A 16,016-nucleotide genomic window follows, 5' to 3' on the forward strand; every position below is an offset into this window, starting at 1 on the left:
AAAAAAAAAAAAAGGTTGGTTAATGTTCACAATGAAGACTTAAAATTTGAAAATGCACACTGCTTATACTTCTAGAAGTATATACTTCTATATTCCCAAAGGTTATATTCTATTTTTTTTTAGCATCTTACCATAGTGCACATTTATTATCTCATGGTTTTTTTTTTTTAATTTAAATTCAACATATAGTACACATTAGTTTTTGGTGTAGTGTTCAATGATTCATTCATTAGTTGCATATAAAGAAGATGTGGTTCATATATACACTGGAATATTACTCAGTCATCAGAAAGGTTACATTCTATTTCTAAAGTGAGAGGTTCTGCTGTGATTCTCTGCTGCCTTTAGAAAGTGAGAGCAGCTTGCATTTCCAATCAGGAAATCAGAGTCAACAAAATTTCCATTTGGTTTAAAAAAGTGAGTGTGTGTGTGTCTGTGTGTGTGTGTGTGTACAGACACATGTATGTGAGCATGCATATGAGAACATTAGAAGGAAATATTTTGGGGTGCCTGGGTTGCTCAGTCAGTTAAGCATCTGCCTTTGGCACAAGTCATGATCTCCGGGTCCTAGGACTGAGCCCTGCATCGGGCTCCCTGCTCAGTGAGGAGTCTGCTTCTCCCTCTCTCTCTGCCCCTCTCCCCCCATAACACTTGTGCTCTCTGCTCTCTCTTGTGCTCTCTCCCTCAAATAAATAAATAAAATATTTAAAAAAAAAAAGAAGAAGAAGGAAATATACCAAAATGTTGACAATGAAAAATAAAACTGTCATTTGGTAATCTATGCTCAAGGCAAAAGACCCTAAAAAAATTAAGGTTAATAATTTGTGTGAAAGATCCAAGACCTAAATATAAGAGCTAAAACTATAAAACTCTTAGAAGAAAACAGAGGTATTAATCTACATGATCTTGGATTAGACAATAATTTCTTACCTATGACACCAAAAGCACAAGCAACAAAATATGGTTAAATTGGACTTCATTAAAATCATAGTCCAATTCTTCAAAGGACACAAAGTGAAAAATATTGGAAATCACATGTCTGATAAGGGACTCTAAATATATAAAGAACTCTTATAATTTAATCATAAAAGACAACCCAATTTAAAAACAGGCAAAGGTTCTGAATAGACATGTCTCCAAAGGAGGTATACAAATGCCAATACATTCTTGAAAAGATGCTCATCATGTCAGTTATTAGATTACAACAAGATAACACTTCATATCCACTAGGATAGCTACAATCAATAACAAGGATGTGGAGAAATCTGAACCCTTATACATTGCTGGTAGGAATGTAAAATGGTGCAGCCACTTTGGAAAACAGTCTGGCAGTTCCTCAAAATACAAATTAGAGTTACTATATGACCCACCAATTCCACTCCTAGGTATATACCCAAGAGAAGTGGAAACATACGTCCAAACAAAACTTTTTACATTAATGTTCACAGCAGCATTATTCATAATAGCCAAAAATTGGAAACAACCCCAATGTTCAACAACTGGCTAAAGTTGTTGATGCATAAACCAGATGTGATATAACTATATAATGGAACTGTTACTCACCAATAAAAAGGCCTGAAGTACTGATACATAGTGCAACATGGATAAATCCTGAAAACATTGTGCTGAGTAAAAAAAGCCAGACACAGAAGGCCACACATTTTTTATTCCATTCATATGAAATGTCCAGAATTGGTGAATTTATAGAGATGGAACGTTTATTAGTGGACGCCTAAGGCTTGGCGGGGGGCAGACAGGAAAAACTGATGGGCAACAGCTAAAGGGTACCAGGTTTCTTTTTCGGGTGATAAATATGCTCTAAAATCGACTGTGGTGAGAGTTGCCAACTCTGTGGATGCACTGAAAACTGCTGAGCTGTACACTTTAAAATGGGGGAATTGTAGGGTATGTGAATTGTATCTCAGTAAAGCTGTTGTTTTTTTGTTTTTGTTTTTTTTTTTTTTAAAGATTTTATTTATTTGAGAGAGAGTACATGAGAGGGGGGAGGGTCAGAGGGAGAAGCAGACTCCCCGCCGAGCAGGGAGCCCGATGCGGGACTTGATCCAGGGACTCCAGGATCATGACCTGAGCCGAAGGCAGTTGCTTAATCAACTGAGCCACCCAGGCGCCCTTGTTTTTGTTCTTTAAAGATTTTTTTTATTTATTTATTTGAGAGAGCGAGAATGAGAGACAGAGAGCATGAGAGGCAGGAGGGTCAGAGGGAGAAGCAGACTCCCCGCCGAGCAGGGAGCCCGATGCGGGACTCATCCAGGGACTCCAGGATCATGACCTGAGCCGAAGGCAGTCGCTCAACCGACTGAGCCACCCAGGCGCCCCAAAGCTGTTGTTTTTAAAATATTCCTGAAACATAGCAGGCACTCAATGAGTGAGAGAATAAATAAATGAGAAAATGAATGAATACAAGCATATACCAAATATTGAAGAATATGCATTTGGAGACAGAAGTGGCTTAAATCTCAATTTTTCCATTTGCTAAGTGCTGGATTTCACTGAGCTTTTAATTTCTTCAACTCTAGCTGGGAATAACGAGATGATGCCTATAAAGTGCAAATCCTGTGCAGGATGCTCAAGGAATGGTAGCTATTATGATGACTTATAATCATAAGCATGTATTTTCTTTGGTGATATGCAGAAATGAAGCAAATCACAATAAGGAATTCTGCTTTCAAATTACCACAGTAGAGTATGATTAGACTTAAGATTAAGTTTTACCTGGTGAGAATAATCAGGAACTACCTTTTTTTCTATGAGATGTAAACATAACCTAAGTCCGGTTCCCTTCACAGGAAGAAAGAAGTAAATCCTTCTAAGACTTGACAGCTTGTTGAATGAGAATGAATAAATGGAAGAACGAATGGAAATATACCAAATATGAATAAATATGGATTTAAAACAAAAGTGGTTTGAATCTTAACTTTACCACCTACTAAGTCTGGATCTCACTTAGGTTTATTTTCTTCAACTCTAGTTGGGAAAAATAATGAGATAGATAATGCCTATAAAATGTTTGGTGGGGGACGCCTGGGTGGTGTAGTTAGTTGGGTATCCGACTCTTGGTTTCGGCTCGGGTTGTGATCTCATGGTCATGGGATCAAGCCCCAAAGTGGGCTCTGTGCATAGTGCAGAGTCTGCTTGGGATTCTCTCTCCCTCTGCCCCTCCCACTCGTGCTCTCCCGCTTGTGCTCTCTCTTCCTCTCTCTAAAATGAATAAAAAAATAAAACGTTCAGATAGGCAAAGTCCTTACTGCTCATTAGCAATCCTAGCAGATTAGAGCTACATTAGAAGCAAAAACCAGTGTCAATGACAGTAATGTTTTAATTGAGTGATAGGTTTACAGATGCTAATTATAACGTGTACTAGATTTATAATGTGTACTCTTCTGCATATATCAAATATCACATACTCTTAAAAACAGATCGTAAAACTAAACAAACAAACAACCAAAAAAAAAAAATAAGGTCTGGATATTTTTATTTCTTGGTCAATTCATTATCTAGGTCAATGAACACCATTTTTCCTAAAGGGCAGCAGTCATTTTCATAGCAGAATTTCTCTCCCATATATAGGGAACTCAAAGCCCAGGTCCTAGATGATCCCTTTGCTGGGAAAAAACTATAACACCAATACTGACTATTCATTTTGAGCCATTTCTTTTGAATTAATCTGCATTAGGTTAACACATTTTGCAATAGGTTAACACAAGGCACATCTTTAAAATTGAGTGATTTTTGAGAAAACAGCAGCACTGATCTCAGCTGGTGATACAGACAGCATTTAGCCCAACACCCACAGGGACCCTGCACATCATATCACCACCACTACCCAGGATGGTGAGGGTTCTCATGATCAGGCTCACAGGTTTCATTCAGTAAAGAGAACATTCCTATATTCCACAGTGCCTGATATTCTTTAAACAGAGACTCATTCATTTTGTTTAAGGCTTTATTCTCTGCTGAAATACACAGACATGGGGAGAAGTGGCAGATTATGCTTTAACAATCATTTACACTGTGGTGTGACTGAATTCATCAGTACAAACTCAATAAATACACATTTTCTTTCCTCCCTGAATGAAGAGATTTCGAAAAAAAAAAGAGGGAAGCATAAAATGTTTGAGGTGAAGAACGGCAGACAACCTCATCATTCTGCCTAGAGCCCAACCTGTCTATTTTTCATGCTGTCAGTTTCCAACTAGACAATCCATCAAAGTTCTCAGAAATGAGTCATGATTAAAGAAGAGATTTAGAGTGTCAGCACAACCCTCAAGGCACCCTAGACTTCAACAGAAATTCCCAAAGTTCAAACCTAGAAACAGGGTCCATAATAGGAAAAACAAAGGAACCAAAGATCTGATTACGGTTTAACCACTTAGGTTGCATGTCAGACATGGGAACAGGTCAGTTTCATGGGCAAAAACCTCTGGGTATTACTAAGGGAAACAGAAATAATTAACTATGTGGAACAGAAAGAGCATGACTTAGGAGATTTCTGGCAGATATATGCATGAGCAGTGGCAAAACTGAGTTTGGAAACTTCTTAACCAACTGAGCCACCCAGGCGCCCAAGTTTGGAAACTTCTTAACCAAACTAAAACTAAGACCACTGAGAAAAAGAGTATTTATGATTTGCAAACATTCTCTCATTTGAAGAGAAATAATTACAGCATCTAATTGGGGTAAAGGAAGAGGAGAAACTACTTTTTTTGTGATCTGCTTAAACAAAGGTCTTATTCTATGTTTATTATTTGTCCTTCATGAAAAAAAGAAAGTCAGCCAAAGAGGTGAGTTTCCTTCTTGAGAATGCACTTGGACGGGCATGAGTGCAAGCATCCATGCAAATGCACAGACATACGGCACGTAGACACACACACACACACACACACAAACACACACACACACACAGAGCCCAAGTCACCTTTTCAACAGGACCTTTGGTTGCACAAAGGTGAGGACACAGGTACGTACCAGGCTGACAAATCTCATCAAAAAGAATCCAGAGCAGCCACTCTCTCTGACCCTTGGGGCATCTTCGCAGAATTAAAAGCTGCAAAGGTCATTGACCTCATCACCTCAAGTTCCACAAGCAACTGAGGAGGGTTTAGCCAAGATTGTCAGCCAATTCAACTGGAAGTTATTAAGGGTTTCAGGGACAAAATGGACTAAATAAGTCTTAAACAAATCATGTATTAACAAATTTGAAATGAACACCACAAATAAAATCAGTTGAGCTACAAACTTAACTTTGAGAATTGGTCTAAATCCAATGTCATGCTCACGCTTTAAAGATAGAAACCTTTGTGTTCTAAGTGAATATAATCTGAATCTCTGCATTCAGAACTGTAATCGCCTTAACATAATTATGGTTGTTTGCTATAACCTCTGGTCCCTAAAGAAGGAAAATTATAATTATACCACAATGGTTTATTCAGTCCTACACCTAAAATCTAAGAGCCCAATTAATCAGTCATCTCACACTTATTTTAAAGTTCCAGACAATATAAATGTATGGGAACTCTACCCACTACTCTATATTCTGTGATATTTAAGAATCAGGATTAGAACTTTTAAAAGTGTGGAAGGTAATGTCAGGGGCTTTTAAGAGTCAGAGTTGATAAAAATACTACCTCTTTTCTTAAAACCAGTTAGATAATGCAATGAAATTAAAAAGCATTCCTTATGATCACTGAGAAAATCCTAGAATCCCTTAAGTTCAGAAAGAATGTCACTCAGGTATTATATCTAATGTGCAAAAAAGGTTAAAGGAACATACTTGCCATGAGAAATGCCCGGTATTAATACTTACACAACCTCCAGCAAGGATTTCTGCTAAAAGTGGAATGGAGCCATCTCTTCTGGTAAATTTGTCCCGGACAAAATCATTAACCTAATCAGAAAGACAACATCAATTAACAGGAATTCTCAACCATTTCCTCCACTGGCATGTCATTGGTTTTCCAAGTCATCAAAATACCTGTGTCTCACGATAAAATAATTATCAAATGTCTACATATAAGTTGAAAGTTTTACAAATGTCTTGATAGTGTGCCAGTCTCAGCAGCATCAGCATTAATTTTTGGCTTAATGATAATCTAAACAAATGACATGTAAATTCAATGAGAAGGAAACTTACAGTCAGTTTAATGGCCTTTTCTGGAGCAACCCCTATAAGTTGTGGTATCAGACCTACATAAACAGAGAGAAGCATCAGCAATATGAATGTACTAGACATGAATATAGAAACCCAATAAGTAATAGTTTCCCCCCATATTATTTACCTATCAAACCTTTTAGGGTTTTCACTAAAATACGGAAAAATGGATTATCCTAAAAAGTCTGTACATGTATGTAATAATTATTTATGTCAAATATAATGCTATGCTTTCCTGAGGCTATAGATCCTTTTGTTAAGCATGCTTCCTTTAAAGCCTAGTTATCTAACATCTCCCAAAAAGTACCTGAGGAAGGCATGGAGCCCATGATCTTCTCTACTCCCAAACCCTGCCAATAACAATGTAACCAAATTCCCTCCCTTTACAACCAACAACATACAAACATACATAAACACTTTAGAGAAGTCAGTGTTGTGTTTGGAAAACCTCTACAAAGCATGATGTTGAGTAGACCCAGATTTTGCCACAAATGACATTATTACCTATGTAATAGCGTATGGTGGTTTTGTTATTACAGAATACCAACTCCCATAATTTTCTCTTTAGAAAAAACCAGAATTCAGTACTCATTTATTTTGAAGGAAGCCAAAACTGCAAAGAAAAATGCAGTTTTAAGTATCATTTAATGGGTGTCTTCTACAAGCAAAAACATATGCCTCCTGCGTTCTTATTTACTAATATATGTCAAACTTAAGACATTTCAAAAAGAATCTTCTTAAAACAAAGAAAATCATTATTCTTAGAAAGTTAAATTTCCCAGGTTGGCTGCAAACTGGAAAAGAAAAAATATATAAACAATTCAACATCTGTAGATATTCATAAGGCTCAGCTTTCTAAAAGCACACAGATTATCCAAATTGCTGGTGTACATTTTTTGCATACATTTTTTAAATATGCTAACAATAAGCATTCTATACCCTTTAAATCACCCAGCCATGGGGGAGTTATGTATGTGTTTGCACACTCACTGCTGATCTTAAGCCTACTTTGAGTGATTTTCTATGAGTTGAGAGCCAGCAAGTAATCATACATACAGGCTACTGTCAGTCAAACTGAATTATCAATGACAAACACAAATCTGCACACACCTTTAATGGGTAGCAGACTGATTTAAAAGAATAAATCAGCAGATGGCAGTCTTAACTTTCTAACCTTCATGATTATGAGGCCCTATTACTTTTAATCTAACTTCCATACAATCATGTCAGCATATGTATTTGTTTTACAACTTGCCTCAATAAGGCTCATGGAATTTTAATAAAGTACTGATTTATGTCATTTTATCACTATTGCCTGCAAAGAAATTTAAGCTAATCTGTCAACAATTTTGTCAATCATCTGACAGAATAATGGACCAGTTCTAAGCAATATATGACAATCTCAATAATCATAATGTTCACATACAGGACTCCTACAATCTTCTCCCTGATACAAGAGTCTCTCATTTAAAGAACTGATTTTATCAGTTCACATCCTGAATAAAGCTAACAATCCCTCCACCTCTCCCCACCCCCAAACTTGCCATATCAGATCCATTTAATTAACATGGCATCTCTCCGAAATGAAATTTTCTCTAAGCGTCCATCCATTGAGAAGGCTAAACTGTGCAGTATACATCCAGGTTACTTCTAATAGGAACATTCCCTTTAAAATTATACCAAGGAGGAAGAAAGGTTATTATTCAACAAAGAAAGACTGGAGAAAAAAAAAGGAAAAAAAAAAAAAACCTTAGCACCACTCAACCCTCCTTAAACTCCTCACTGAATAAAATCTAGATATGCAAGGTTTGATACACCTTAAAATAAGCATTCCCATGCACAGATCTGCATTCTGGACAACACACACCTTTTCCTATGGAGTAAGTACATGTTATACAGCTAGAATTTAGAGAGGCTAGAGTTTTGAGTATTTGAGTAAAATTAACTACATGCTAATTAGGAGCAGGGTATTTGAGCCTAGTTTGATTTGACCACTCTCTTTTCTTAGTCTGTATATAATGCCAAAAATGAATATTCTCATGACCCTCTCCTTTAAATGTAAGTATATCAGAGATACATTTTTCACTCAAATATCTGCAAATAACGCTAACCAGAGGTGTTTTTTTCTCCTCTCTGTGAGCAGAAGCTTTGTGCAGTTCCAATCTTTCTTTCCAAGGAAGAGGTTCTAAGCCAAACAGTTCAACAGAGCTCAGAGTGAGCTAGGGATTAATGAGATCGTGTGTGCAAACAAATAAGTACAGTAAATTACATAAACGCTCTGGACTTGAACATGTAGAGAATATTTTCAAAGAATTCCAAGTGGCGCCCAAAGGGATTAAAAAATTAATCTCCCTCCCAAAGGAAACCCTAAATTCTTATGTGAAAACATGTACATGAAAGTCATTCCCTCCCTAAAAAGAACAAGTTCCTACAAAGCCCACGGGGGTGGGGAGAATTCTACAAGGGGCTGTTGCCTCTGATGCAGACAGCACTGTGCTCAGCCTCCACTTGGTGGTAACATTCCCTGCGAAAGAAAATCTCTCTGCTCTTACTCAGTGCCTCTGAGCTAAGGGGAGGAAAGGAGAGAGAATGAGACCTGAAGCCAAAGGTTTTCTTTTACTCATTTTTTTAACTTCAGATGACTCACTGGAAAAAAGACTTATGAATGACCTCCTTGGAAGAGACAAACACATCTGATATCTCTTTCAATTGAAACAAGTGCACAGAGGGTAAACTCACCACCTTCAAGTAACAGCCTGGCTTCAATTTCACAGAGAAGAGGTGCATCTCTCTTCTCTAACTCTGAGAAAAGCAGCTATCTACTTCTTAGCTGTCATCCTTTATTCAACCTGCAGACATGTGCCTGAGATTCTAAGAGCACAGTAATGGAGACTCATGTTGGGACAAACGCAGGATTTGGATTCCATGAAATATAAATATCAGGAAGAAGAAACGAAGGCCTTGTCTGCAGACTAATATTGCTAGCTACAGCAAGGATGTAAAAAGGGAAACAAGCAACAAGAAAATAAAAAGAGGGAAACAGCTCTAGTCTGACTGGACAGGCTACACACTGATTTTCATAATGATGGAGTTAAAATCTGCTGCTGGGGAGATAAAATCACTAACTTTGGCAGCTGAGATACGCTTACTCACCCCGGTAGAGTCCAAAGAAGCCCTCATAACGCAAGACTTTCTTAAAACAGTCAAAGCTGTTTTTGTACATCAGCTCCCCAACCACCGAGCCAGTGCCACGCTGGTTCTGCATGCGGGTCTTCACCAGGTCTATAGGATACACTGCAGTGGCTCCCACGGCTACAAACAAAATGGGTTTTAGGCTTAAACAAGAGCACAATTAAATGGAGGATCCTTAAGGACAAGAAATCTCATCTCAAAGGACTAGAAAACAAAACTCAGTTATCTATTTCTCACAAAAAAAGAGACTAAGTGGTTTTTCCTTCTCCCATACACCCTGCACCACTGAAGGATGACAGGCTAGCAACTGGGATCCATAAATACAGCTGCTTCAGAGAACAACTGCAGTGGATTTTCAAGTCATCCCCAACATTAAATAACCAAGACTTGATTTTTTGTAACAACATGAAACTATTATATATATTTCTTTATGTTTTCCATTCAGTGCCTAAACGTAATACCATTTACCCCTTAAAATAACCATATATTTCACACAGGTAGCTGTAATTTTAAAATTTAGTTTACTAAAGCATTTTGGTAAACTAATCTTCGTTATGAGCATAATATCGGAACCAATCTCAACATGACCTTATCCCTTTGTACAGAATTTGGTCTTTAAAAAAAAAAAAACAATACGCCAGGCTTTAGAATTTTTCAGAGATTGAGAAATTTATAAAATGAATTAGAGTGTTATATTTTTCAACTGTTGAAAACCAAAACATGTTCTGCAACTTCTAAAGCTGAAACTGAAAAGAAAAAAAATAATAGTTTCATCAGTTCAGGCTTGTTTTGAAAAATCATAAACATTTTAATCACACCTCCTAGGTTCTTCTCAACAAAGCAACTTCAGATTCTACACATTTTCTATGGAGAGATTTAAGCCAAAAAAGTCTCCCAAATTTTGCCCAGGAGCCAGGAGGGGAGGTTCCTTTTAGAAATAGTTAACTACAAGTCTAGATATTCTTCAAGCAGTAAAAAAGGGAGAGGAAAAAAATACAAGTAGAAAAGCCAAAGTGAATCACTTTAGGAGGTTGTTTTACTTCCTAAGGTCCTGGGATTTCTATCCCAAATCTTGATTTCCTACCTGCCCTTACCCCCAACACCATTAACACAGTATCATTTCCATTTCTTCATCCTGGTTCTCAGCGGGGTGATTAAAGTGAGGGCAGCATACATCCAGACTTTCACTTTATTACAGAGCTTTTGTCCTGAAGACAGGCTGGAGCCCGAGGGGCCATGGCTGTGCTGCAGCAAGTCCTCTGATCACAGGTAGAAATCAAGAACACTTCGGAAAGCTCTGCAGTCATGTCCCGCAGAAACAATGAACTGCACCTCTGATCTGTCTCGGTCTAGTGAGATAATATTACATCAACACAAGCTGGGAACAGCACAGAGCCATGTCACTCACCTCCAGCAACTGAGCCCAGAGTGAATCTATAAGCAGACTCGGCTATCTGGAGCCAGACAGGCCTGCCTAAACCGTGAGATTGCTGTGGGGAGGAAAACACGTAAAAAAAATTTTGGAAAAGCATAAGGCAAAAAAAAAAAGCTACGAATCAGCTATTTTAAGATTTTTAAAATAGATACCTCAATTAGCATTTAAAAACCACATCCAGCCAAATAGACACCGTTGCTTTTTTCTCCCCCATTTTTTTTTTACAAGCCTATTTTTTTTTTTTAAAGATTTTTTATTTATTTATTTGAGAGAGAGAGAGAATGAGAGAGAGCACATGAGAGAGGGGAGGGTCAGAGGGAGAAGCAGACTCCCTGCCGAGCAGGAAGCCCGATGCGGGACTCGATCCAGGGACTCCAGGATCATGACCTGAGCTGAAGGCAGTCGCTTAACCAACTGAGCCACCCAGGCGCCCTACAAGCCTATTAATAGCTGATTTGTCTGCTACTATTGGGGAATACACTATCATTCCAGAGAGGTGACTCTTTCAGGTAAATAAACATTTCGGGTATAAAATCCTTTCCCCCTTCTTTACTGTAACCAACCTAAAATTTTAAAATATTTCTAAAATGTACAAGAACTACCTTGAGGGGCGCCTGGGTGGCTCAGTCAGTTAAGCGTCCGACTCTTGATTTGGGCCCAGGTCAAGATCTCTGGGTCATAAGATCGAGCCCCGTGTCAGGCTCCATGCTCAGCAGGGAACCTGCTTGAGTTTCTCTCTCTCTCCCTCTCCCTCCGCCCCTCCTCACCCCACTTGCTCACTCACGCGCGCTCTCTCTCACTCTAAAATAAATAAAATCTTAAAAAAAAAAACCAACACTACCTTAATTCCTAAATCAGAGAATACTGATCATAATCTACCTTCTCTAATGACTGAAAGTCGTCCTATTCCGAGGTCCATCAGTTACTGCATCAAGATCTAATGCAGCTGGTTGTGCTATCTTCCCATGCCTCACAGACATTACCTCTTTTACCAATAGCCTCCTAGTTTGGTTTTGGCGCCTCTTATTAGGGCTGGAGAAATCACATAACTAGGACTGTTAGAATTATATTTGTAAAGCAAAGTCAAATGCTTCTCTTTGGGGCCAAAGTGAAAACCTTTAATAACGGTTATTTCAAGTGCTCAGAGCCTTGGCCCCCTTATTTCTGGCTTTACAGCTCACCACTGAAGTTACCACTACTTAACTACAGTATTTCTTTTTTTTTTTTAAAGATTTTATTTATTTATTTGACAGAGAGAGAGATAGCGACAGCAGGAACACAAGCAGGGGGTGTGGGAGAGGGAGAAGCAGGCTTCCCGCCGAGCAGGGAGCCCGATGTGGGACTCGATCCCAGGACCCTGGGATCATGACCTGAGCCGAAGGCAGACGCTTAACGACTGAGCCACCCAGGCGCCCTTAACTACAGTATTTCTGACCTATGTTACCGAGCATTTCCTCTCCCAGACCTATGTATTCTCCAGCTACACCTATGCAAAGAAAACAGCTGAGGGGCTTTCAAAAAATAAATTCCTAAGGCCTGGAGCTTATCTATTTTTTAAAGCCTTCATATCATTCTGCTATACAGTTAGGTTGAAAACCACTATCCTAGCCATATTTCTAGTTCCACCATAGAATCTATAATGATAATAATGCAAAAGAAAAAAACCCTATTGTGACTCGGAATATTATTTCATAGGTAATCCCACAGCATAAAGGATCGAAAATAATTGGTCTATACTTGTCTGCCAGTCTCGTTCTTTAATATTTTCTTCATGAAGACAGCAGTTATGCTCTATAAACAGTTTGAGATGAAAGAATAAAGAATAAAATATTTGGTTTATCATAAAGGAAACTTGAAACATATTACCTTGGAATAAGCTTTTAAAAACCAGCATAATAAAAATAGATACACTCATTAGAATAATTTAATGGAGAGGGAATCCATGCCTAAAATCTAAAAGAAGGAAAAAAAAAGCTAGTCCACTCGGACTTGCTTTCATCTGTACAATCTCTTCAAAGCTCAATTAACCAAGCTAAATATGGCAAACCCAGATATTTACAAATAATCTGAGAAACAGCCTGTAGAAAGGTTTTATCTGCTTCTTGTTTTGTAAATTCTGTACCGCAATAAGCGTGTTTTCAGTTTTTAACCAAAGCATCTGATACCTAAATATTTAATGTTTGATTATGATTTCTGTAGGCAGAGATCTTTTAAAAGCTCATTATGTTTGCCAGTATTGTAGTTCAATAAATTTTATAGTAAAAAGGAAAATAAATAATGTTTGATGAAAAGTCAAAATGAAACCCTTGGAAAACCCTTGGCAAAAAAAAATTGGTACACCATTATTTCAAATAATATCAGTACATATTTTATAAGTCTCAACTATCACAATATGCTAAATTTATTATAATCCAATTAGGTGAAAGTATACATCTATTACATACAAAACTGAATTTAGTATGTGGAAGAAACCATCATCAAAAAGGTGGAAAATTAGAGAGTAGTACATTATCATGATCTTGTAGGAAATACATTTTTTCCTATCAAGTTAGCCCAAGCAACTACACAGCCATCCATTATGTTTGATTTACATGCTGCAACAAAAGTGAGCAATTAATAATTGGAAATTGATATTTTTATTTGAAATCTAATAAGGGAAAGAGTAGGATAGTTTAACAAAACCTTGAGTATAAGCTTAATTTTGATTCATTCATAGAATAGCAAAAAATGGGCCTTCCAAAAAGATAATTACTTTTTATTCTCTTTATCACTATAATAACACTAATTTTATTTACTTATTTATTTTATAATAACACTAATTTTAGACTGTGTTGAGATTTATTATCTCCCAAAGGGTGAAAGTACTTTACCAAGTACTCAAGACCTGTGTCCTAATGCAGCCCTCAGGGGCCCAGTGTTTTTCAATCTTCTGTAAATAAACTCCCTTGTGAAACCATCAGGAGGATGCTTTCAGCAATTTCTGTACTAATTTGTCAGTCAGTTCCCTGTGCACACAAAAGGTGAGATGGCCATACAAGAGACAGGACAAAAGACTTGCTACAGGTCTCATCGTGAGATGGGGAATAAGCAGAGCAATGGCGCAGTTTCCTGCACACCCAAGAATGATGCAACTCTCCATCATTCTTCAAGTCAACAGCTCCAGCAACTCTTTGGGATTGAACACTCCTGCCAGGAGATTTTAAGCATCTAACCCCAATATATGATTTCATTTATAAATCATACTCATAGTTCCCATTGTAGTAGTAATATCTATATAAATCTAAGTAATATGGCTTATTAAATTACACAGAGTATGCATTTTAAACATATACAAAGTAGAAATTATAAAAGAATGATATGAAATAAAATGGTTTTTAAAAATTTTTATTTTCATTTATTAATCCAAAAATCTTTTTGGTATCACTTCAATGTGTTATATTGACTAAATATGCTTGTTAGTTTTTTAAACATTGATTGAACAAAGTGAAGCTAACCAGTTAATTCTGATACTCTGTTTCAAAAATAACATAGTTGAAAACACAATGGGTATCTTCACAGCAAAGACGATGTTTTTAACATCATGTATTTTGAAGAAATTCAAGTAATGGCATTTTAGCTTAGATTTAAAAATCATTTAAAATCAATGGGGCAGGGGTGCCTGGGTGGCTCAGTTGGCTGAGCGACTGCCTTCGGCTCAGGTCATGATCCTGGAGTCCCTGGATCGAGTCCCGCATTGGGCTCCCTGCTCTGCGGGGAGTCTGCTTCTCCCTCTGACCCTGCTCTCTCTCATTCTCTCTCTCAAATAAATAAATAAAATCTTTTAAAAAAAAATAAATAAAATAAAATCAATGGGGCTGTTATGCTACCTTTTAAACACACAGCAAATTTTTTTTTTTTTTTTAAGATTTTATCTATTTATTTGACAGAGAGAGACACAGCGAGAAAGGGAACACCAGCAGGGGGAGTGGGAGAGGGAGAAGCAGGCTTCTCTCCCAGCAGGGAGCCCGATGCGGGGCTCCATCCCAGGACCCTGGAACCATGACCTGAGCCAAAGGCAGACGCTTAACGACTGAGCCACCCAGGCGCCCCCAAATATGGGGTTTTTTTTAAGTTTTTAAACTCCAGTTAGTTAACATACAGTGTAATATTAGTTTCAGGTGTACAATATAGTGATTCAACAATTCCATACATTACTCAGTGCTCATGATGATAAGTGTACTCCTTAATCCCCATCACCTATTTCAGCCATCCCCCTACCCACCTCCGCTCTGGTAACCATCAGTTTGTTCTCTATAGTTAAGAGTCTCTTTCTTGGATGGCAAATATATTTTTAACTTCTAAAAACACGCACATAAAGCTTTTTTCCAAAATGGAGTTTCTCAATCACAAAACTGAGTGAAAATAAGCCTCATTCTCATAGATTGTTATTTTTAACCATGTCTCCTTTCAAAAGAATATGTTGAACTAAAACTCATAGAATAAAAGGACTATGATCCCAAATAAGAATCAAGTAACCACTAATTCTTATTCATATGAAAAGTCTCTCCTGTGTTCAACCACATATATTTTCTTTACCCTCTCTTCCTTTAAAGAATGTTTATAAGCCCTACAAAATCCTATGAAAACTGAAGGATTATAGTGTGCTTTAATTCTTAGCTAAAAACATCTCTATAAATGCCTAAATGCCTTTTGGCCTCTGCCCTTATTAAATAGCATTTTTTTTTTTTTAAAAAATTACAATATATGGTCAGTAAGAAGGTTTTTTCTTTTTTTTTTTTAAAGATTTTATTTATTTATTTGAGAGAGAGAGAATGAGAGACAGAGAGCATGAGAGGGAGGAGGGTCAGAGGGAGAAGCAGACTCCCTGCCGAGCAGGGAGCCCGATGCGGGACTCGATCCCGGGACTCCAGGATCATGACCTGAGCTGAAGGCAGTCGCTTAACCAACTGAGCCACCCAGGCGCCCAGTAAGAAGGTTTTTTCAAGCTTAGCTAGCACTGTAACTTATGGTTCACTTGTATTCAGGTATGTAAATTAATTTAATTAATGCTATGGATTTCACTTCATGAATATTCATAAGTAGAAATGCTACTGTAGCTGTCATTCCTATTAATGACTGTGTACTGAATTTTTAGCATTTAGGCTGAAAGAAAATACTCAGCCCTAAGAAGAAGATCGCCTACCGTGAGCAAATGGGCCAAAGGAAAAGGCACTCTTTCCC

The 16,016-nt window shown here is 37.6% G+C and overlaps 1 protein-coding gene across 1 annotated transcript in view; it reads right to left on the reverse strand.

The window, feature by feature from the left end:
• Window positions 1-16,016, reverse strand: part of SLC25A12 (solute carrier family 25 member 12) — a 102,476-nt gene that overhangs the window by 26,965 nt on the left and 59,495 nt on the right. Inside the window, exons 10-13 of the mRNA XM_021702972.2 lie at window positions 10,770-10,851; window positions 9,323-9,481; window positions 6,152-6,204; window positions 5,825-5,905 (exon numbers count right to left, since the gene is read on the reverse strand). Coding sequence (XP_021558647.2) covers window positions 5,825-5,905; window positions 6,152-6,204; window positions 9,323-9,481; window positions 10,770-10,851 — 375 coding nt within the window. The remainder of the gene's footprint in view (window positions 1-5,824; window positions 5,906-6,151; window positions 6,205-9,322; window positions 9,482-10,769; window positions 10,852-16,016) is intronic.

Source organism: Neomonachus schauinslandi, chromosome 3, assembly GCF_002201575.2.
Source record: "Neomonachus schauinslandi chromosome 3, ASM220157v2, whole genome shotgun sequence".
Taxonomy (NCBI): domain Eukaryota; kingdom Metazoa; phylum Chordata; class Mammalia; order Carnivora; family Phocidae; genus Neomonachus; species Neomonachus schauinslandi.